We start from the raw sequence: 24,517 nt of genomic DNA, 5'->3' as shown, positions 1-24,517 counted from the left end.
AACCAGTGGGAGAGGAGAGACCCGAGCTCGGCGGGAGGACAGGGTGCTCCCCTCTAGCAGGTTCTCTTTTCGTGACCATGCTTCGCGTGGCAATATTGCTCCCTGGGTCGGACCCTGAGCCCGCAGGCAGAGGGTGAAGCAGCACGGAGGTGCCACAGCAGGACGGCTCAGCCGCAGCACCCACCCGGCCGCTGAAGCCACTCGGCAAAATGGGCACTAAAGGGTCCCAGCTCACACAGGGCAGTCACCATTGGGGGCATTAAACCAAAGTTTCCTTTCAATGCTTGTGTCTTACCTTTATTAAAGGTGTTACAGAACAATAGCCAGAGCATGCCAGTTTGCTAGCAAGGAGGTTAACAGTAGTAGAGAACAAAAGAGGATAAACAACTTATTGACAACAGGTTTCTCTATTTCTTTCATTGTTGTTGTCAGACAGTGATGCTGATTAAACAGTGAAAAATTGCCCCTGGAGGATCAAAAACATCTCTTCTCCAAGTGATCCCAAGCTTTTACTTCACAAACTCTGGAAAACTGTTTGGAAAAGTTAAGACATCACTGTCACTTCAGGAACTTTCTTCCGTTTTGGATAGCTGTCCACATAGTTTACAGACAAAGCAGGAAATCTTTTACCAAACATCAGTAAACTTGCATTTTCACAGTAGCACTGGGGGGGGAAAAAATAGTCTGTATCTTGCTCAAAAGGGATGAAATGTAACCGAACAACCTACAGCTGTAGGTCTGATTCTTTAAACACATTCTAGTTTCCAGCTTACAGTAGAACCAGTCCAAAAAGACAGAAATCAGCTTACTTGGCTTCAGAGGACCTTACACAGTGAGTGAGGCAAATGTTACCAGGGCTGCACTTCAAAAATAGAGTGAAGAAGTTTTACTCATCCACCATACCATTTATTTTCTAGTATCAGTAGGTGACCATCTTTAAGGAAGTTGAGGGATAAGAATTGAGGAATATACCAGCTGCACTTTACAGATTAACAGCCACAGAAATAGAAAGCAACTATACAATCTCAGGGTTTCACAAAACTAGTTTCATTTGTAACACTTGACGCAACAAGATTAACTGCAACAAGTGAAGAGAGCTACATCTGTAAAGTGCTATTTTTGTTAGAAGTGGCTAAAAAAAAAAGCACATCTACAACAGATTTGGGTACTTGGTGGTGAGATTGTCGATGTCCTCTAAGTATTTCATTTCAAGCTCTGTGTTTTTTGATGAAATTGATGAGCCCATTTGTTGAGCTATCATGAGATGTCACCGGAGCATCTGACTCCAGTTCAGGCTCAATTTTCTTGGCAAGTTGTTTTCCAAGCTCAACTCTGCATTTATAAAAGCAGGAGAAGAAAGAAAAAGCAATGTTAGTGCTAAAAACTTACATTATTTACTATAAGCAATTGATATTAAAAATACAAGCCAGTAAAAAGTAACTTCCCAGTGAACATGCAGTTTTACTCCTCAAAAATTACTGCTGAGGTATTCAACTCAGTGCCATTCATGAAAAACTGGAGTTCTCATTGTTCCTTAGCTGAGCAGACAGCTCAAATTACAGGATGTCTAAGGGAACATTTTGTTTTCAAAGTCAAGCAGAGTCTTTTCACCTCAGTATTCATTTGTGTTATGCAGCCTGCCCCAGTGCAGAATGCACCCAGCTGGCTCCTGCTCACCATTGAACAGGACAGTGCTCAGAACTCTGATTTGTCACCCAAACCATGATCCGCTGAGCTACAGCCTAGAAGCATCCCCAGCACCTATCCAGCAGTTACAGTCCCACTGTCTAAGAACCTAGGATATTCCAACGGCTGCAAGAAATGAGGCTGGTTCTACAGCATCCCTACATTCCAGTTTTGGACACCATTCTGGAATTTCATGTGTGGCAGTAAAAGCTGTACGTACTCCAACCACATCCTGATCTCAGAGTTTATAGCAGACATCAGCTTGTATTAGACACAGGCCACCATTTTCTGGTTCTGCTACAGTATTTGGTTATAGAATATGCTGTGGCAGCACAGCACCAAAGAATGCATACAAAGACTGAGACAGTTTAATGTAAACTGATAGTCACACCTGTAGAGCAAGTGTACTCTTCAGAACAACTCCTCACAGCATAGGCAGGCTGCACCTGAAAAATCTTATTTCCCAATCCCTCTACCTAAGCCACACAGTATGCTCACAGTTCATATTACTACAGATGAAAGAACCTGATTAGCTCCTGACTAATTTTTAAGTGACTCAGTGACAGACTCCTCCAAGCTGCTGTTGCACACATGGAGCTCCAGCACAGCCCTCAGTCACAGATGCAGCCTGCATGAAACCAAGGGCTGCTGCATACAGACCTCTGCCAGGAATGGTCTCTCCAGCACAGGAAAATGAAGAGGTAATCCATCTTTTGCTCATCAGATGTCACTCAAACTGCCTACTAATCTAGAGGTAAAAATTCTTTTTTCCACACTATAGGCAAAACATTTTCCTTCCTAATTCTCAGAGCATGTGTTCAGCCTGCTTGACTGTTTTCCTCACTACTGCATCTTTTTTACATTCATAGTATTTATATCTATTATAATATCTAAATTCAGAGGTCCTTAGCCAAAATTGCTATTCTACAAGTCATTATGCATTATAGCATGGTAACCTATGCCCAGAAAATCTGTTCTCGTTTATAACTATCCCATAATCATGTGCTCCAAGTATAAAACCCTTTTGATTGTCTTTTCTCTAACTCATGACAGATTCAAGAATCTGTCAAGAAGTATACAAGAAACCAAGGAAACTTACCCCCACTGGTCATAGCTGTTAATGTCCCAGACAACTCCTTGAACAAATATCTTGTGCTCATACATGGCTATAAGCAGAAAGAGATTTATCAATAAACTTGATCACAGTCTTCATTAGAATTCAGAGATGAGAAATGTATTTACTTACCAATGATGGCTCCCAGAGTGAAGGGGTTGAGTTTTGTAAACATGATGGAATTGGTTGGTCGATTTCCCTCGAAGACCTTTCAAAACAAGAGATATACTTGTTACAACATAGTAGGTGACAATGTATCAGAAACTTGCAGATTTTGTCTTCTTTAGAGTCCACACTGGACTACTCCTATTAGCAGCAAATATAAAGTCCTGAAAGCTTTAAAGGCCTTCAGCCATAAAATTCTATCATTCCCGTTTTTTTTACAGACACAATGGAAAAACGTGTCTCCAAGCACCATTGCTGGCCACTGTGGGCTACAAGAAGTAACCAAAAAGTCACTAGCCCAGGGCAGTGCTGAGATAGCCCATGATTCCAGGAACACCTCCAAGGCTTCAGAGCCAAAGTGCTGCCCACAACCAAGTGCCCTGCCAAGGTGCCATGGGTGCCACCCCATCCCGGCTGCCCTGCCACCCCCAGGCACCTTGTGGGGAAGGAGCTTCTCCAGAGCGTCCCCGCTCAGCCCGGCCGCCTGCAGCTCCTTGCGAGCCTCGTCAGCCGTCTTCCCTTTCATCAAGGCCTCAGTCTGAGCCAGGAAGTTGGCCAAAAGGATCTAGCAGGGAGAAGCAAACACAAGTTACCATCTGCATAGCTGGAATACTGGTACCTGGTGCTTGAGCTCATACCAAGACCTAGTATGACTTACAAGTCAGTTTAGCACTGTGTCAGTAAAATAGGTATCAGTTTTAATGCTGTGCCAGTAAAATATGTATCAGTTTTAGCTATTGCTTCTTAGCTCAGAGAGCCAGGGGACTTCGTTACTATTACTACATGTACTAAAGTACATGTATCCAAAGATAACCAGGACAGCTCTGCAGAATCCTGCTCCTGCTGAAACTGGCAGCAAGTGTCTCAAAGGCACCAGAGGAGCCAGGACTTCACACAGCCTTTCACCTAGAATAATCTATAATTTTATATCATTCTACACCATCTCACAGAGAGCCAGGTGCAAGGATTAGTCAAAGGTAACCCATCCAAGATGTATTGACTCACCTATATGCAGGAAAATCCCCACAGCTTACCATACACCAATCCCTACCAATGCAGGGCAAGGTTCTAATTTATTGCTCCCTATCTAACATTACCCTGCAAATTTTTTTGTGTTTTTGTCCTATCTGAAGACACAATAAATTTTTCACAGTCAAATGAAGCCTTTTCTCCTCTTCTTTTGTGAAGCCATACTTAAAGTTTTCACTTGTATTTGGTCTTACTTGACAAAAGATTACTATTACACAATGCAAATAGCACTTGTAATCTGAAATCATGACAAGAGTGAAATTCAGAGACTAAAGATACTTTTTGTGAAGTATGTAGTAAATAGTTAACCTGAACGTGTTCCTACCCTTGGAAGTTAAGAAAAATCTTAGTTAATTGATAATCCTTAGTCAGATGATAAACTAAAAACTGGACAGGTTATAAACATTTTGTAGAAGGCCATCACCACAGCCATACCATTACATTCACCAAATGTTGTTCTAGAATTTAATTCTTGAAAGCTTTCTCAGAGATGGTGCCACATCAGGTCTGAGAATTTGCTTCTTCCTACTCTCCAATAACTATATTCCTTCAAATTCTTCAAGGAATTTTAAACACTTAATTGCTCAACTCTTTCCAGCTTCAGTAGACCCACAGGAAACTGACAGCACTGAGCTGCCTCAAGAGCTGTCACTGCAATTGCTTCAAGAATAAAACATACCACTGCACTACATATTACATATAACTTGCAATTATAATCTAGGTATTTTAAAATCTGTTGTGAATATTGACAGAGCTTTTGTGTATAATTTCAAAGGGACAGTTAGAAATACCACATACTGCAATACCAAGTAAGCTTCAGTGCCTTGACCCATAAGAAATCTGGCACCCTGACAAAGAACTTACCTTGTGATGCAAGCCATTTCTGATGGGGTGCTGGGTCTGCACTGGGATCAGGAAGTCACAGGGAATCATGCGAGTTCCTGTAAAAAAAGCCAGGTAACTAACTCTGCATCAGGTAAGTCTTAGAAAACCTTCACTTCTCACCCCATTTTCATTGCTGGCAGACTCAGTCATTTTTACAAGCTTTATAGAAGAGCATATTATTTGCAGCAAGGGGAAGTAACAATACAGCTCAGGAGTTTCAGCCTTTTTTGACCTCCGCATTGTAGTTAAAACCTGCATCTTGTAGCCTTCACAAGCCATTAATTAAAAACCCCATAGCAGTGTGATGCTGTGTTAGATAGGAGCCCAACCTCCGAACAAGTGCAAACTCAGACTCCTGCAGCCATTCAGACTAACTCCAGAACAAGGTATTTAACAGCTGGCTTACCTTGGTGAATGAGCTGGTAGAAAGCATGCTGCCCATTGGTGCCAGGCTCTCCCCACACAATAGGGCCAGTGCTGTAGTCCACACGAGAGCCTTTCTTGGTAATGTATTTGCCATTAGACTCCATATCACCCTAAAGAAGGAAAGGGCAGGATCACTCAGTATCAGTTTCCATACATACTTCAACAACAATAAACAGTGCTTGTTTATAGAAATTTTCTAAGCATGAGGGATACAGCTGATTAATTTATGGACATCAATATAACAGTTATGCAAGGAAAAGGTCTTTAAGTGAGGAAATAAGCTGATATCGATCTTGGCACCAGGCTCTGGTGGCAATTGATGACATGCAGCAAGTGACTGCAGTTTTATCTCACACATGCATTGGGGATGCTGAACCAGGGCAGAATCTTATCTGCACTTGGCTGGAAGCTGGGCTGTGCCAAGCCCTACCTGCTGGAAGTAGGCGGCGAAGCGGTGCATGTACTGGTCATAGGGCAGCAGGGCATGGGTCTCACAGCCGTAGCAGTTGATGTACCACACGCCCAGCATGGCCAGCAGAACTGGCACGTTCTTCTCCAGGGGGGCAGTGTGGAAGTGATTATCCTGCACCACACAAAGGAAAGTTACACTTCTGACAAAGCAACTGCCATCCCTCCCAACTCCTACATTGTTTTCATTGGTATGTTGATCCAGTGTGAGCTTCCCACAAACTCATTTTATCATCATTGAGGAGGATGTGGGGAGCTGAACTTTAGAAATCAACGTGCCTTCTGTTTTCTTACTAACAACTTATAAAGAGGAACAAGTCTGAAATGGGCACCCCACACTCACCATCCAGTGGGCTCCTGCAAGCAGACTCTCAAAGTTGTCAAAACCTAATAATGGAAAGAAGTCAGTTTGTATTTACTATTATAACTCAAACTTGATTTTTCCTATAGAGACAGCTGTGAAACAGTTTCAGTTCCTTGTATGCTGCAATGCTCCCAACCACTAACCAAGTTTAAAGCTTCACTTCACCTGATATTGCATCCCATAAGCCAGACATTCACTTATTCTTAAAGCCCAGACTTCAGAGCAAGTCCAACTTCATGAAACATAATTCAAAAGCCTTTGTCTAAAATCCTCATTCAGGCAGAATGATCAACTAGAAAGAAAACAGAGGCCCTTAATACAAAGCCTACTTTAAGGCCACATTTTAGCAAGTCTGAATACTTAACAACAGCCACTGGGAGACGCATCTGCCAAAAAAACAGGGCAAGGCCAGCACAGCAGGGATTTCTGCAACGGTGTGAGATGAAACAGCTCTAATAAGATATTCTCAAAGAAAAAGGCTATCCCTTCCTTCCCTGTTCTCACTAACAATTCACCTGAGCTTCCCTTGCTTTGTAGTTAGGGTATTTAAACCTCCATTCCCTTTCCCAAATGAACAGTTTCACTAAGGCTAGTCTTTCAAGAAAGACAGAAATCCTGATTCATACACAGCAATTGGAAGGTGAAGTGTTTGGACTCAAAGCAGCAGCTCTACCTATGGTCAGAGGCCAGCTGTGGGAGTTGAGGGGTCTAAGAGGAAGAAGCAGAGATAGGCTGGCATGTCAGCAGTCAGCACCAAATCTGTCTGACAGCAGCAATGAACAGTTTATTTCTGATGAAACAGTAAGTGCCTGACTTGTTTATTTTGTTCTTGTAATAGATTTTTCTACACATGAAAACTCCTATTCATATAATTAAAAAAACACCAAACCAAATGTTATTCTTCTAACCCCAGTCTAAGGGAATTCCAACTTTTGCCTAGAAAAATAAATGACATTACAGTTTCAGACTTTAAACATCTGAAAGCAGCGATGAGGGAACAAATGCATTCATCAGGCCCTCTAGCCTAGACAAAGTACTGAAAACAAAAGGAATTAACAGCAGAAGGACATAGTTAGCAATGCTAAACAGAGCTCATATGCAGAACCAGAGACAGGACTTTAGTGTGTGTACTTACAGATACTAAATACCCTACTTCAAGTTTAGCAGTGTCAGATGTAAGGTCTGATTTTCAACACTGACAGAGCTTTACATAAATCAGGCACTTTTGGCTATGTGACTAAAGCAATTAAATTTGACTACTTGTCCCCAAGTATGGGGTAACTTCCAAAGCTGTATTTGTAGTACTAAAATACCAACATTTCCATTACATTCCAGATAATTTTTAGCACCCACATCCAACCACTCAGAATAGGCAGGTAAATAGTATTTGCCCCAAATCTGATTTCACAATCCACTATTGTTAATGCACTCCATAGTTACATTCCTGAAGGAAACAGAGCAATTCTTGGCATGGTGACATCCCAGGAATACCTACCAATATGCAGGGCAATGGAGAGACCAATGGCAGACCACAGGGAGTAGCGACCACCAACCCACTGCAAACAAGAGATGGCTGAGACAGAGAAGTGCAAGGCTTTTACATTCAAACTATTAGAAAACAGCAGTGTGTGTTTAGACTGTTCCCAGCAAAATCAATACTCTTTGTGGTGACAGCTCACTATATATATTTGGCATAGTCAGGGGAACCTGCACTTTACAGTGCACCCTAAGAAAACAGCAGTGTGTGTTTAGACTGTTCCCAGCAAAATCAATACTCTTTCTGGTGACAGCTCACTATATATATAGGGCACCCTGATGAATGCCTTTTTTAAGAGTCTAAAGTTACCCTACTTGTCCAATTTTTATAACATCTGTTAAGTAAATAGCTTGATTCCAGTTCACTTCCAAATCCTGAATTTGTAGCTTATATAACTGCTTTCATAATATCAACTCCTATACAGGGAAAGCCTGCTTCAGCAAAATTCTGACACTTGGGAAAGGTAACATTCCAAATAACTTCTGAACAGCAGCTCATTTGTCAGGCAATTAGTCAATGAGACATACCAACCTGTTTCTAATTAAGTATAAGGACCAAGACTAAGGGCAGTATACTTAAAATATGCATCTGCTACAAAATCTTCGATCAGGCTCCCATTTCTGATGTCTGACCTTTAGCAGGCCTAGGTTATATACCATAGACACCAACAGGCAAATGTCACAGCTTATAATAACCACTTGCATAGAGCAATAAGCCAAGACTATCTCCTGTTACTCAACAGGAGATTAGACAGCCAAGAACATGGAAGACTGCTCTTCAGACCTTTGAGTGGAAGACTTTAACAGAAGGGGCAAAAGCTCTCAATTTGCCTTTTGTTAGGGGTTTTCAGGTATGCCAGTGCACTGAGTACAACTCCTATAATTTAGGAGTTGCTGCTTTAGAAACTGCTTTTGCAGTTTCAAGACATCTAGCTGGAATCCTCTTACTTGCTTCAGAAAAAGCTAACAGTTAACATCTACCACATAATATCAGACATTTACTTACATCCCAAAACTCAAACATGTTCTCTGGGTCAATTCCGAAGTCTTTAACTTTAGGCTAAAATAAAGATGAAAAAACACCATCAGTAAAACCAACAGTCATAAAAAGCTTTACACCAAGCAAGCAAATACAAGTTTGATATCTATAAAATAAATGATCCTACAACTACATCTATTTTTAAAAATGCATAGCATCCATCACAAAAATTACATTTTCATTTCCAGAAATAACTATCACTACTCACTATTAAAACTCAATGATATACATTCATTTTCTGATGAAACTAAGTGGCAATATAGTTAAAGCTGGACTGACACTCAGTTTACATTTACCAGAACCATATCAGTCCCTGACACCCTGTCAATGACTGCAGTGTTCTTTTAATTACTGCCAATCTCTCTACTTCATACTTTTGCATGAAGCACTATATCACAGTGTGCTCACCATAAGCATTTTTCAAAGTGCCTGCACTATTTCAGCTCTTACCTGGAGTTCAGAATAACACCTGCTTATATAACTGCATTCACACACAACTTAAATTAGAGGTAAAACTCATTAATAAGTAATTTCAAGCACAAGAGAAGCTCTTGATTTCAAATTTAAAACTCTAGCAGAAGAAGCACACATCTACAATCAAAGTCCAGTCTTAGTATAGCTCAATACTCTAGAAGTGTTTCAGTTACTTTGAATAGGAAAGAAAGGCTTCCATTCAAGAGGAATGCTAAAATTTGGTATTCAAGCATCTTAAAGGATAGGCTTCCTTGCTAGGTAAGGTAAGGTTGCCTTAAAGGTACACAGGAAAAATTAACTAGATTGACTATACTTACAGCATTGGTAGACAAGGCAACAAAATGCTTGGCCACAGCTGAAGGCTTAACAAAAATAAACACATAGTTAGATCTAGAATGTTGACTATTTTAATTTCTGGTTATAAAGCTGATCTGCTACCATTTAAACAAAACAACTGATGATCGTCAACAGCGTTATTAATTTGAAGTCATGTTATTCACATTCAGTGTGGGATTTGGCAGCACATCCCAAGAGAACATTCTGCTGATATTCCCATCAACCCCTCCAGCAGCAATCCCTCTAGAGAGGCACATCCTCTCCCTCAGTGTTACCAGCCTGGCCACCACCACCACAGCCCTGGAGCAGATGGAGCTCAATGTACACCCACCACCCTTCCAGCCAGGGGCAAAAAACCAAGAATTACTGAAAAATGCCAAGCTCCAGAGTCAGATTTCAGTCTTTCAGAAGGTGTTCTGATAAAGATGAGTTGTCTGAACAGTAGTCTAAGGAGGAATTTCAAAGCCCAGCTTTCAAACTAAGTACAGCTACCCTAACAGGAACAGATCACAGACCATCTTAATTACCTGAACCGGCAGTATCTGCTTTTTTCCTTTAAGAGTTTGAAATAGGAGAAGAATGAGCCAAATACAAGGTTTCTATTCATAGCACAGCCATCTGCCATAGAAATGTCAGTGTATTGGTCCAACCATAGCTCCATTTCTAGTTTTTAAAGACTTGGCAATAATTTAAAGGTAGTGCCACATGCACTAGTCTTTTTTCATTACTAGTGGTTCTACCAAATTATTGGTTAGCTCTAAGCAAACACTACACTCTATTACTTAACAGGCAAGATTTGGAGGAACAATGCATGAAAACCATTTATAATGAAATACTAGTGGATTATCACTTTGATTGGACAAAATAGTCTGTCATTACCAAAGCACTGAAATGATCTAAGTACATCATTTGCTAAGCTTTTGTTTGGGCTGTTACTGGCTCTGCTCCAAAGCACACAGAATGACCAGGAAGAAACTGCACAACAAAAACTGCTGCATTCTGTTACTCAAGCTACACATCTCAGACTTACATCGTTAGCAGCACGCAGGAACCACTCTTTGGCTGTTTCTGCATTAGTGATGGTTTCCTGCGTGGTGAAGGTCTGCACAGGGGAAAACAAGCAAATAAGTAAAACAGTGTTCTTAACATGGAAACAACTTCAGGTTACTAAAGCATCACATGTTCAGATAACCAGAGCAGAGTGATTCTACGTGTTCATAACTCAGCTGCTGCCAGATTACAGAAAGAAGCAAGCTTATGAATCCAGTAAACACTACTATTGCTAGATTTACCCATCTAGTTTTAAACTAGTAAATATTATTCCCCATCTCCTCCTGCCTTCCCATTCCCCAAACTTTTTTGCAAAAAACCCTTGAGACTAAAGTTGTCTACTTTAGTCTTTTACTAAAAAATTAGTTTTACTGTTCAACTAAAAACAATTGAACATCTAAACAGGATAACCTAGCTGGACTGTTCTATTGTTCTTCAATTCCTACTTTTTCATGGAAGAGCACTCTTTTCTGCCAAGACTCTTGTTATAATTTTTCTTTTGCTGATTAGAGGAAAACATTTTCCTGCTTTATGAAGTGTGCACAGAAGTTCAGTCATGCAGTTTTGCAAGTATCTACAACCATTCTGATTTACTCAGCCATCAAAATTTAGCTTTAAGGGTGAACACTAGATTCATCCTACTCTCATCCATCTCCAGAAATCCTTCATTATGAAACATAAGCCTGTTATGGAAAGAAAAAAATGCCATTCATCCTCTTCCAAATACATCCAATTAGCTAACTACAGTCTGGCAAACAAACTCAAGTGTTACTTTTTCAATCTGGCAGTTTTCTAAGCCTTTGAACCGTGATCCCTGGACTCAATTATTCCAAGTGACCATTAGTATTACTTTGTGCAGTTTCCTTATTACTCCATAAGCTGTTGCTCAGCTGCAGCAGCACCAAGATAAGATAATGAGCACTGTGCAGAGACAGCCAGCACTGCACATGTTCACTTGCTGCAGATTGTCTCCACAGCTGAAAAGTTCTACTGTGCTTTACAAACCAAGGCAACCCAAGTTACGTAACGATGAAGTTTGTCTCCACCTCTTTGCTCTGCTCAGACAGAGGCATTCCTCAGAGGGAGAGGGCTGCTGGCAATTATTGCTTACAGAGTAAGTGCTTAGCAAGGCAAGACTTAAAGGCAGCTACTCAGTCTGCAGTCAGAAATAGGTGTCATCTCATGAAGGACCACCAGGCTATCTTTACCTCTTTAAGTAAAGCAGCTTAGCATTTATAGAGCTCAAGCAACTCAACACTTAAGTTATTTAGGTGAAGGTATTGTGACTACCCTGTAAAATGGAGATTCTTAAAGTACATGCAATTCATTAATACAAAAAACCAGAACATTTAACAAGTACACTGTACTTTAAAATAAAGGATCAAAAGTCCTTTAGGAATGAAACAATACCCAGAATTTTAAAGAAATAATTACATTGGATCCTACATTCCACCTACAGAGAAATGTAGTAAAATAAACTTCTGTGAATAAAGCTAAAACTTACATTGACTGAGAAATAAACCCCAGACAACATGAAATTGTTCATGCATCTTATTTATGTTAAGTAATTCTCAGCATTTGACTTACAGATCCCCAAGTATTTCAGCAGCAACACAACCTTGCGCTGCAAGTTTAGAAAGAATCACAACAGGCCTGTTTAGAAATAATCCACACTGTAAGTCCCTGATCTAGCTATTCTTGTGGACAGCCCTCCCTTCTGACTGCAAACTCTTTATCAGCAGAGCAAGCCAAGGCAGTGCCTCTGTCAGACATACCTTTGATGCAATGATGAAGAGAGTAGTGTCTGGTTTGAGTTCAGCCAGGGTTTTGGCTATATGAGTGCCATCAATGTTGGACACAAACCAGACACGAGGGCCTCCCTTGGAATACGGTTTCAGGGCTTCAGTTACCATCAGAGGGCCCTGGAGAGAAGGCACAATTAGACTTTATCCTCACTGTAAGCATGTACACAAAGATGGGCAGGGTGTATAGAAGTCAGGGGCTTACCAAGTCAGAGCCACCGATGCCAATATTGACCACATCAGTGATTGCCTTTCCAGTGTAGCCTTTCCATTCACCACTACGGACCCTCTGTGGCAAAAAAACACCAGCAAAACATAACAAAAGACACAATTACTATTTTACACTCACACTAAAGCTACTGATGCTAACCCAAGACCAGGAAACAGGCTTGGATTTCAGGTATTGTTGTAAAATGTTGCCAAAGACAGCTTTCAAGCCTCTAGACTTTAAGGCCTACATTTAGGGCTACCTTCCTAGCTAGACATTGTGTTATGTCTAAGACAGAAATAAAAACACACTGCAACAGGGAACACTTAATGAAGTTAAAACTCTCCCCCTACTGTGTGAACTGCTGTAGCATTTACAGCATTTGCTAGGGCAAGAGACATCTATCCAAAAATGATAAAATCTGGGCATTAAACTATGTGCAACAAAGATTCAAACCTGAAGCTGTTCTTTAAGTGTCTTTAATTAGAAAGAGCTTCACTAACTAAACTGGAAGACAGTATGAATAAAGCCACAGAGATAAGAGATTTAGTGGCAAATGAAACATCCTCAAAGCTTCATATTGACCACATCAGTGATTGCCTTTCCAGTGTAGCCTTTCCATTCACCACTACGGACCCTCTGTGGCAAAAAAACACCAGCAAAACATAACAAAAGACACAATTACTATTTTACACTCACACTAAAGCTACTGATGCTAACCCAAGACCAGGAAACAGGCTTGGATTTCAGGTATTGTTGTAAAATGTTGCCAAAGACAGCTTTCAAGCCTCTAGACTTTAAGGCCTACATTTAGGGCTACCTTCCTAGCTAGACATTGTGTTATGTCTAAGACAGAAATAAAAACACACTGCAACAGGGAACACTTAATGAAGTTAAAACTCTCCCCCTACTGTGTGAACTGCTGTAGCATTTACAGCATTTGCTAGGGCAAGAGACATCTATCCAAAAATGATAAAATCTGGGCATTAAACTATGTGCAACAAAGATTCACACCTGAAGCTGTTCTTTAAGTGTCTTTAATTAGAAAGAGCTTCACTAACTAAACTGGAAGACAGTATGAATAAAGCCACAGACATAAGAGATTTAGTGGCAAATGGAACATCCTCAAAGCTTCTCTTGCAAATATGCTTTGCATTAGGATTTATTTCTGGGCTGCACCTTAACAGCACATGGTCTAAGTTCCTGCTCTATTCCTGTTCTTTAAGCATCACTGTTTTGGAACTGAATGTCCCAAAACCAAATTCCAATCATTAACTAAAACTCTACATTGAATTTTGTCCATCATCTACCACCTATGCATTCTATCTGTTCCAATCACAAAAGCAATCTTTCTGGTATCATGAATACTTCCAAGTACATTCCCCAATTCTAAAGCAATTTTTCTATGCAGCACTTAGTTATGCTGATACTTGCTCTCCTTTGCTACAAATGTTTAAACTTTCAATTTTTCCAAACGGAAAATCCACTTTTAGTGCCAGCATTCCTGCACCCCATAGATATTGCCACAGTCTTAAAATCCCATCTGCTAAGTAAACTGAAACCACCATCTTTGTTAATATTTTTAAAGAAATTGCTTAACATGATTTTTATTTTGCACAGAAGATACATCTGCATGAAAGTGATGTTCACAGGTTCTGATAACTGAAACCATAGAGCAAGAGGAGGATAGTACCAGTGAAAACTCTTGTTTTGTACTACCAAAATCTTAATCAGCTAGAAATTCTACAGTGTCAGACACCACAGAATTTCCATGGCCATTCAAGTCTCACAGCATATGAATAAAGTACCAGATCCACACCAACTGGTGTAAGTTATTGTGGTTTTAGCATTTATCATTAAGAACAGAATGCAAGCTCATTCTGCACAGGTTAGAAGTATGAGCTGGCAGTGGAACAGGGCATTACCACCTGGCTAAGACTCACAACAGCAACCAAGCAAGTCCAGGTCCTCACAGCCTTGTTTAAAATGCATTAAAACTACCCAGGTGGGTATTCTGCAAACAGAACAGAATCAAAGTAATTTGATCTAAAACCCAAAGACCCTTAAGAAACTATTTAAGTAGAGCATAATCAAATTGCAATTGAGCTGGGAACTTCTACCTCCCTCCTGATTTTACACAAATGTTAAGAGGCAGTTTCTAACTAGTGCAGCCAATTAGTTGAAAAATTAGCAAGAAATAAAGTAATATTTGAATGGTACTTAATGATTTACAAGACATCCAAAGTACACACAAGATTACTGCTGAAGGAATAAAATCTAGGAAGCCCATTAAAGAAAAACCCAATTGGAATCAGGGAGAGAAAAGTGAATCAATAAAACCAGCTCCAACTCCACGCTTGAGCGTATTCTGTATTTTTTACAGAAATACTGTAAACCTCAAAGAAGGACACAATTTACATGAACCAGTCTACAATCAATGGTTCACAATCCACATGTAAGAACCTGGTGGGTATAAAACAAATACATAAAAAATAAGCTGTGGTGGCACTATACCTGACAGAAGTGTTTCATTTTGTCCAACACTTTGTTTACTTCTGGAACAACATCCTTCCCATCCACAAGGATTGGCACATTGGAGCGATTTCTCAGAGCAATGTGAAGCACAGCTCGGTTCTGAAACAAGGGGACAAAAATCAAATGAGGCTCTTTCCAAGTTACACCCCAGAGCCTCAGATGCCTCATCCACAAGGCAGTACAGTCGTCCGGATTTAAAAATCCTTTAGATTAACTGGAATTAGTAGAGCAGTATTTTCAGTGTGTATGCATACAAGCAGCAGTGGCTACCTCAATCTCCCTCTCACTTCACCAGCTCAGTGGAGGGAGCTTACAACAGCACGATATGCAAAGCAATAGTCTACCTGGGAAAAAAGGCTCAAAATCCCTTTAAAAGCATTTAGAGCTTGAGGTTCAGAATCCAGCAATACTCCTGACCCAGAGATCTTTATTTTGGCATGCTTTAGGTATACAAGAATGAATTTGTTTCTTATTGATGACAACACCAAAAAAATCAATTACAACAAGCAGCTGAAGTTATTTTCTCAGGCATCTTCTCAATTATCCTGAGTACTCCATTTAATACAGGAAAAGAAATAATCTAAAGATTTGACAACAAAGGATACAATAGCCACATCCCTCTATCCACTGTCTACAATTAAATGCTGCCTGAACACTTGCATACCATATATTTGTAGTAGTTGTGCTGGAAGAAAAAATCTCTTAGCACGCACGATTTATGTTACTTCTCTACAGCTGCACATAAGTCAAAGCACAAAATCTGCCCTGTGGTTCAGCTGTTTAAGAGCTTAACAGTTTTAATTCAGAATGAAGGAATTAGTCATTACTAATGAACAAATTAAAAAATTAGTCTGCTGTACCTCATTGTTCCACAATGAGAGGCACTGTGAGACAAAGACAACACAGACAATATGAACTGCCAAGTTATAATTTAAATACCAAATGCTAATTCAAAAATCATTGAGTTTGTGGTTACTGACTTGGAATACAAAAAACCTCTTTCACTTGCTAATTAAAGTATACCCACTCAAATTTGGGGTGAACAGAGAATTTCTTTTGCAGCACTCAGCCAGGGAATGGTATTTGGTAAGTACTGCTCACTATCAGCCTTGAAGGATGCTCTGACTAATCAGGAGGAGGCATACTTGACCTGATCACCTGATCTCTGTGGTTAAGCAGAAGTATTCTCTGAACACCATGCAGGCTATAAAGACTGTCCCCATGTGAGTGGTCAGATGAGTTACCTTGTAATGCTCTTTGCACCATGTCAAGCTCCAAGTTTTAACTTGTCTGCGACAAACACCTGGCAGTGACACACATGGATGCACTGTAAAGAACTTCCACATAAGCATACATCATGCAGCCAATGCCTGCAGCACCAAATACAGACAAGTCTAAAATACTTCAGACGAATATCCAAAGAATGTTCTAAAGCAGATCAAGAGTAGTGGACGAGTCAGTTCTTGCCATCAAGAAGCTCCCTCATGTCTTAGTGCTTTAGGTTTATTCATGCTGTTTGACAGCATCCTGCTTAACATCTGGCAGTTTCACATTGTCCATGTGCTCCTATTCCAGAGCCAAACCAACCTGATCTGATACTCTATACAAACAAAAATTAGGCAAACCCCATCTAAGTCAACTTCCGAACTGAAAGGAAGTAACTGAGAAACAGCCTGAGAAGAAAAGAGGTGTTTGTAGACTTACATAATACATGAAGTGGTATCAAGGCAGTAGGAAAACAGGTAGCAGCAGAAACCAAACACAGAGTTGATACTGTGTTTAGGTGCTTTCTGTTCAAACTGCACCCTTCTGACACTTCAACTGCTACACCTGCTCTCAATACACAACTCAAGTTGTGTATACACAACTCCATAATATAGTTAGAGATGAGGGAGCTAGCAGCAGAAACCAAACACAGAGTTGATACTGTGTTTAGGTGCTTTCTGTTCAAACTGCACCCTTCTGCTACACCTGCTCTCAATACACAACTTAAGTTGTGTACACACAACTCCATAATATAGTTAGAGATAGGCTAACCCTGTAATAATTTGTGTTGCAAGCAGCTAGTGAAAGGCAGTATGAGACAAAGCAACCCTCCAGACAGATTTAAGACTCCTCACCCTCTTTCCCTGCTTTCTTTTTTCAGTACTACATCTGCGAATTGAAGGCATTAGTACAGAAGGAACAGGAACCACTTCTCCAGTGAAACTGTATTTGTTTCTGCCTGTGCCTTTTCACAAACATGAATCATTCACAAACAATACAATGTCCAACTGCTGAGTTAGTTTAAGCAAACAGCTTGTGCAATAGCTAAACCAGTCAATAGCCAAGTCAAAGGAACTACTGGTTTCTCTGGATTTGCCTCAAACATACTAAGTAGCCATACTAAGCATACTAAGTAGCATTTTTAATGCAGACTAATTAAACCCACTGCACTGTGGAGTTCCCAGTTTTCATCCTATTTTTAATATCAGAAAAAGTACAGTTGGCTTTCTATATGTTTTAGTAAAGATTTAACCATAACTAGAACCTTCAGATTTACAGAAGGAGGAAGCTACTCATCCTCTTACTGAAATACATGGCTAATTTCCCAAGACTGTTTATAGTCTCACCTGTTAACTGTACTGAAAGACAAGCAGCATCAGAGCCCAAGAGAGAAGGTCTTAGACAATCCTCCCTTCACACCCTTTAGGCAGTTTACTAAGCTTTATGAACACTAACACTAGGCAAAAGCAGGTAAGGGATACCTGGAATGCAATACTCTGCTCCATGTCCTTTGCAAGGTCTAACTCATCTTCCTCTCCACAAAACAGGGAAGAGGGGAAAAAAAACCACCAAAATCTCTAAAATAAGATGTCCTGAAGGAAGGAGGTATTTTTAGTAAGAGCCGTAAAATTTTCTCTTGAAGTAGTGCAGCAAACATTACAACCACTCTGGATTTCAAAGATTTAAAGTAAGTTTTTTCAGACTTGGCTTACACAGACACAAACATCCATAATGGGCACAACTAAAGTGGAAAGAACCATGGACAGAAATAGCCTTACCTCAGTGAAGTTGATCTTCTCTCCACTAAACATGCGCTCTCTGGCACTTTCCACACCCCTTGACTTTGCCTGAGAAAGGTAAATATAGATTCCTCTTAAAATAGTGGAAGTCCACATGAATTACAAAGGTCCAGCTACATTAAAGAGTATGAACATTTAACACAAGACAGGGAAACAAAAATTATGACAGATTGAAAGACCCACTAGATTCTAGGTAAAAAAAAATTGTTTTCCTTTTTCAAGGAGAATATTATTTTCCTTTTTCAATGCAGACACGCATTGAAAAACAGCTTTGTAACTCAGGGCTAGATGACAATGCAAGAATTTGAATCCTGCCAAGACTAGTAAACAGATGCCTTTTATCTTATATGTTAGCTAGTGTTTATAAACAGTGCTAGAATAGTGAGTTGCAGGTAAAAGTTATTTTGTTTATTAATGCAAGATTTTAAATAGTTACCAGTTCAATCAGCATTTTCATCACTTCTTCTGTAACAAGGTTCTTGGAGTAATCCAGTAAGATATCCCCATGGTCAGTATTCAGGGTCAAGCTGTCAAAACCAACAGGTTGTTTAATTATACATTCCTGAGGGGTGACTGTTTTAAAGAAGACAATGGTAACTCTGCTATAGATTACAAAAATAATGGGAATCCTAATTAGATTAACTTAGTAAAGAAGAGCGACCAATTTGCCCAAAAAGTTTCATAAAACGACTGTGAAAAACATGGTTTTCAAAAAAACAGCAATCTGAATTACCGGAATCCTAATTAGATTAACTTAGTAAAGAAAAGTGACCAATTTGCCCAAAAAGTTTCATAAAATGACTGCTGGTTTTTTTTGAAAACCATGTTTTTCACAATCTGAATTACCATGTCCACTTTCTACTTGTGAAAAGCCAAACACTATTAAGTATATTTGATGCACAGTTGGACAATCACATATTGTTTCCACCATCATTCTCTAGCAATAATCAGCTTTTTCCTAATGTATTATCAGTAAAGAGCTTTTCACATTCTTCTGCTGCTGGAAAATTAAACTGTCTTCCTACAGGTCCTGTCATTCTTTCACACAGACTTGAACAAGCCTAATTAAAAATCTATACAGCATCATGAATAAATACTGTCAACTACTATGCAGAATTAAGCCCCATTTGTGCATGGTGTAGTCTCATAGTCCTCATTGATTCGGTGGAGGTCTCCAAATTATTTAACAAATGATCTGCAAGCTACAGCCTAACTGACAGTCAAAATACAGGCACTTGTAGGTTCACATCTGAGAGGAAACAGCAATGGCAGCCCAGCAGAACCCAAGTGAGCTCATCTGCATTTACTATCCTTGAGGTCTCCAAATTATTTAACAAATGATCTGCAAGCTACAGCCTGACAGTCAAAATACAGGCACTTGTAGGTTCACATCTGAGAAGAAACACAGCAATGCAGCCCAGCAGAAACCAAGTGAGCTCATTTGCATTTACTATCCTTCTGTCTATGTGATAGGTTCTGTAGTTCCTCTAGACCTTTACAATACTGTGTTACCAATTTCTTCTTGCAATAATTTCCAACTGATTCTACAGAATTACTGTAACTGAAAGGTGAATTCTGTAAGTCAGCCTTTGATAAAAGCACATCTTACTCTCCCTGTTGCTCCACACATACCCCCAACAGGAAATTGCAGCCATCTAAATTCTCAGTGTTTCTGCCCTGTTTATTGTTTCCCCTGCTGCTTCTTTCTCAATACCTGAGCAGAGAAACATGCTCTGTTATTTTAGCCACCACACATGCCAGAGACTTTACAGGGACACACCACAGGATAATTGCTATTCATACATAACGTGACAGAGCAGGCAAGACTCAAAGGAAGAATGGAGCTGAACTCACAATAACAGTAATAACCAGCAAGGCCTTAACATTTCAGTGGTTTCACTTACTGTTAGCTTCATTAACTGTTCATTAACAGTAACATCCTTCTTATAGTCCTAAAGTAAAAGTGTGAATAAGGAAAGGAAGATGTCTTCAAGCACAGTCTTAGAACCATGTTTCTTTAATAAGTGAGAACACAGACAAGTAAGGAAAAGCAGTATCAGTGCTGTTAACCACCCTTCTCAGCAGGCTGCCAGCAGCAATCCTGACCACCCAGCACCAGGATCCCTGGAATAGGGCTAGCTAGTGGAAGGACTGGTTTGGCTCACCTACCACAACTGTTACTCAGATACAGCACAGAAGAAAAAAAAAAAGAACAAGTCTTCGATAGTTGATGCAATTTATTTCTAGATATCTCAGACCTGAACACATTTCACTAATGATACAGCAAGACCCTCAGCATACTCACACTTCTTCAGTTTAGAGAAGCAGAACTCTTGAAATTCTCTTTCTACATTAAACTGCAGCTGATAGCCTCTCCCAGTGTTCTACTCCATAAGAAAAGGATTTCATGTTTACTCAAAATGTCTTCCACCTACAATTCATTACTTATATATATATGAATGAAAATCAGTCTCACTACACCTAGAAGGCAATATCTCATGAAATTATGCCTGGATTCAAGCCACTGCTCATTTGAAGAAACTCAGAAATGTGCTACCCAAGACTTTCCAGGCAAAACCAAATCAAGTAATGGCTATCAGATTTAACTTCCCACGCACAAGGTGGAACACACAGTGTACAATGTAATCCTGTGTTAAGCCCTTATGGCAAGGGATCCGTGCAGCCTTTGTGAGAACAGAAGCCCCAAGCCCTGCAGCTGAGCTGTGCTCTGCCCAAGTACCCACTCTGCAATGCAGAAGCTGGTGGCAGTGCTGCTCAGAGGGGACAAGAGCCTTGTCACGTAGGCCACAGCCACCTGGAAGCGATGCAGCCCTTAACCTGCAGCACCTCAATGATTTCATCTCCCACCTCATTTTTCATTTACACTTCCTTTACAATTACTCTTATCCTTGACAACAGACAAGCCAAGCAGCAGGAGTGTCATTCTACACTTGGTATCTGCACCAGGGGTACCTTTCTCAGCACACAGACATCTCTTACCTGCTGAGTATTATGATGGCTGCATAACATCTCTTCTAACCCTTTCAAAACCAGCAGTTTCCAGTGAACATTGTTCACTGGAACATTGAAACATGTTGATAAGAACTCCTTTCCTATTAGGCCTTACCTTACCACCTTAGGTGGCAAAAAAGGCAAAGATCTCTTACAGGTGTGGCTACACTCCTTACCAGGAAAACAGCACCTACAAATTCTGAACTAGGAAAAAAATAGGTCAAAAAGGAAGAAAGGATCTTTTGTATACGTATTTGAGAGGATGCAGTCAGTGAGTATAAGGTTCTTCCAATAATATTAAATAGACACTTGTGCCCAGATATAAAATACTCAGATTAAAAACTATTCACCAGTCTGAAATTCCTTCAGAACCAGTATCAGGAAGCACTTTCACCTGGGCAGTATTTCTCTTTTCCTTCTAAAGGAAGGAAGTCAATTTTACAGCATCTAACAGAACTTAAGATGTTCATAAATCTTAATTTCATGTGAGGGAAGTTCAAAATACTCAGGACCACATGGCCAAACCTCCAGACCATAGTTTGCAACAGATATTAACTATAATCCTCTGGTGATCTGGCTCAGAGCAGCCAGCACTGGTAAGAGTACCAGCAAAGCTATCAGCTCTGCAATTGTACTTTGCTATGAGGAAGTTCTCCTGGACTACAATGAGATGGCTTTGCAGGACACAGGACTGAAATAATAAAATAAAGGATTAAGATAGATGAAGCTAACTGAAGACACTTCAACTGCTTACTTATGGGGCAGCACAAAAGGACATGAATTAGAGGAGCTATTTGAAATAAATAACCTCAGTAAAGACCATTTCACCAAAAAATACTGGAGATAAGGAAAACTTGCAATGGGAACTAAGTCCATTAGTGAGGATCTATCAGATTTAATAAGATATTACTGATCAATTTCTTAAAAACATAAAAAGCCCTGTTAAAAGGGCTCAGCACTCAAAAAATTTAGCATAATTTTTCCATCGATTCAAATGGATTTTTATCTCATGTATATATATATATATATATGATATGCGGGACTTCATATACAATCTTTAATTACAATGTAAGCATTTTCTAATGAGCTCAAAAGGGGAAAAAAAACCCTTTACGCACGACAGCAATGAAAAGCTTGATGCAGCAACAAGTCTTATCACAGCACTAGAATGGAAGTCAGTTTATCTCCATTACTCAGGCTCACTTTAAAACTCAAATCTGGGATGCATCTCAAATTATTAGATTTTTCCGACTGCTGCTATAGCACAACAACGTAACCACCCGCGTGCCTTCTCAGCACGGTCTCCAGCAAACAGCAAATACGTGTCCCACTTCACAAGATGAAGGCGCTGAACGTTGTCACGATGCCTCCACTTGTTACTTCCTCCTCCCTGCGCTGCAAGGCACTCCCTGCAGCGAGGGCTAGACCCCCTCACACCCCCGCTGCCCGGCTCCGGGCAGGGTCCCAGGGGGCTCGGGGGAAGCACGGCCCCTCGCGATTTTATCGCGGAGCTTATCGTGACTAAGCACGGCGTGCGAGAGGCGGCGAGTGCCGCCGCACAGTGCGGCTGTGCGAGCGCAGCGGGCGCTGTGCTGCCCGGCACGTACCCTGCTGCAAGGATGAGTCAAGGGCAGGCGGCGCGGCCGCCCCTGGGGGCTGCGAGGAGCTGCCCCCGCCCGCGGCGCCGCGGCCCCGCTGCCGCGGCTCCCCGGGCCTCGTACGCCCCAGGGCCCGCCGCCCCGCTCGGCCGTGGGGCCGCCCGGCCTCACCTGAACTTCTGGAAGCGATCCTTGTCGGCCTCGAAGAGCTGCCGCAGGACGAGCTTGGAGGAGTTGGCCTTGTGCCACTCCGCCAGCTTCTTGAAATGGGGGTCGCCAGACAGCGCCATGTCCGCGGGATGAGCAGGCGAGGCGGGATGAACGGGGCAAGGCAGCAGAGCTCTCGCCGCCGCTTCCGCTTTTATAGCGGCGACGCGGCCTCCTGCGGCCGCCCCGCCCCGGCCGGCCCGGCCCGGCCCGGCCCCTCCCTGCGCCGCGGGATTCCCTAGTCGGCGGCGGCGGCGGCGGCGGCGGGGACTGGAGCCGGAGCCGGAGCCGGGGCCGGGGCCGAGGCCGAGGCCGAGGCCGGAGCTATGGCCGGGGGCCCGGGGAACGCGCAGCGCTCCCGGTTGTACCTCCCGCGTGAGGGAATCGCGGTGTGCCCGCCACGGCGCAGCGCTGCCCGGAGCCGGTGTCCGCCCGCGGCTGTGCGGGGCCGCTGCTCGTGCGGGTGCCCGGTGAAACACCGTCCCTTGTCGGGCTGGTTTTACCCCGGGCCGGTCCTGCGGCAGCGCTCGGAGGCGGCCTCAGCACCAGCGTGCAGGGTGCTGCCCTGCATCCCAGACCCCTGCCCGTGTCCCCGCATCTCAGACCCCTGCCCGTGTCCCCACATCCCAGACCCCTGCCCGTGTCCCCTGGTGCCAGACCCCTGCCCGTGTCCCCACATCCCAGACCCCTGTCCGTGTCCCCTGGTGCCAGACCCCTGTCCGTGTCCCTGCATGCCAGACCCCTGCCCGGTCCCTCTTGCCCTCATCCCCGTCCATCCCACCTGGCTGAGCTCTGGGCAGGCCAGGGCAGGCAGAGCAGCAGCTGTGCCATCCTTGGGGGCAAAAGCTGTTCTGGGCATAAAGCAGGATGTTGTTTAAACATGGGTGTATAAAGGAGTTTGTCAAATTCCAGAGATTGCATTATGCAGCTTAGGGGAGCAAATCCCAGTGAAATAATGTTTTAAGTACCTAAGCCCCTTTATGGATCTGGGCCCAAATCAGAGTCACAGAGCATGAACTTGACTCAGAGCACTAAAATCACAGCCCAAATCTTAAGCTGCAGAACCACCATCTTGTCCTTGTTGCAAAACAAAAAGCATTCATAATTGATCCTTAGCAAAAGTCCTTCCATACCTCACTCTTGCTTGTTTCTAAGGTTTGCTTTTTCAGACTTAAAATAACTTCTTAATAGACGAAAACAATTTTCTTCAGCAAAATAAATATTAATCACTTGACATATTCTCAGGGGTTTTTTTACATTTTTGGAGGCCACTCTCAGCCTTTCCAGTCATAGGTTTGGACAACTTCATCAAGACAGAGCTACTTCTTTCATGCACCTAAATCTATCTGGCCATTTTTCACTGCATGTGGTTCCCTGCATGCCTTCATCTAAGGCAGGAAAATAAAATGGCAAAAATTAAACTTTGGAGTTGATTCCACAGAGGAGAACACAAGTGCCCGGTAAGTCTTTAACATGACATATCATGCACACTGCCATGTCACCTTTACACATTTTCCT

The 24,517-nt window shown here is 41.7% G+C and overlaps 1 protein-coding gene across 1 annotated transcript; it reads right to left on the bottom strand.

Annotated features, from left to right (window-relative positions):
• Nucleotides 1-270: 270 nt before the first annotated feature.
• GPI (glucose-6-phosphate isomerase) lies at nucleotides 271-23,212 on the bottom strand. Its single transcript, XM_039698158.1, has 18 exons — nucleotides 22,964-23,212; nucleotides 18,619-18,709; nucleotides 18,162-18,230; nucleotides 15,097-15,216; nucleotides 12,580-12,663; nucleotides 12,348-12,494; nucleotides 10,553-10,624; nucleotides 9,504-9,548; nucleotides 8,680-8,733; nucleotides 7,633-7,693; nucleotides 6,117-6,160; nucleotides 5,736-5,888; nucleotides 5,286-5,415; nucleotides 4,859-4,935; nucleotides 3,402-3,530; nucleotides 2,933-3,008; nucleotides 2,786-2,852; nucleotides 271-1,332 (listed from the first exon to the last, which is right to left on the bottom strand). The coding sequence occupies exons 1-18, from the start codon at nucleotides 23,080-23,082 to the stop codon at nucleotides 1,209-1,211; spliced, it is 1,662 nt and encodes a 553-aa protein (XP_039554092.1). The 5' UTR covers nucleotides 23,083-23,212; the 3' UTR covers nucleotides 271-1,208.
• Nucleotides 23,213-24,517: the final 1,305 nt, after the last annotated feature.

This window comes from Passer montanus, unplaced genomic scaffold, assembly GCF_014805655.1.
Source record: "Passer montanus isolate IOZ18808 unplaced genomic scaffold, ASM1480565v1 scaffold121, whole genome shotgun sequence".
NCBI classification, from domain to species: domain Eukaryota; kingdom Metazoa; phylum Chordata; class Aves; order Passeriformes; family Passeridae; genus Passer; species Passer montanus.
The sequence above is the reverse complement of the archived record's forward strand: the minus strand, read 5'-3'. Positions and strand labels throughout refer to the sequence as shown.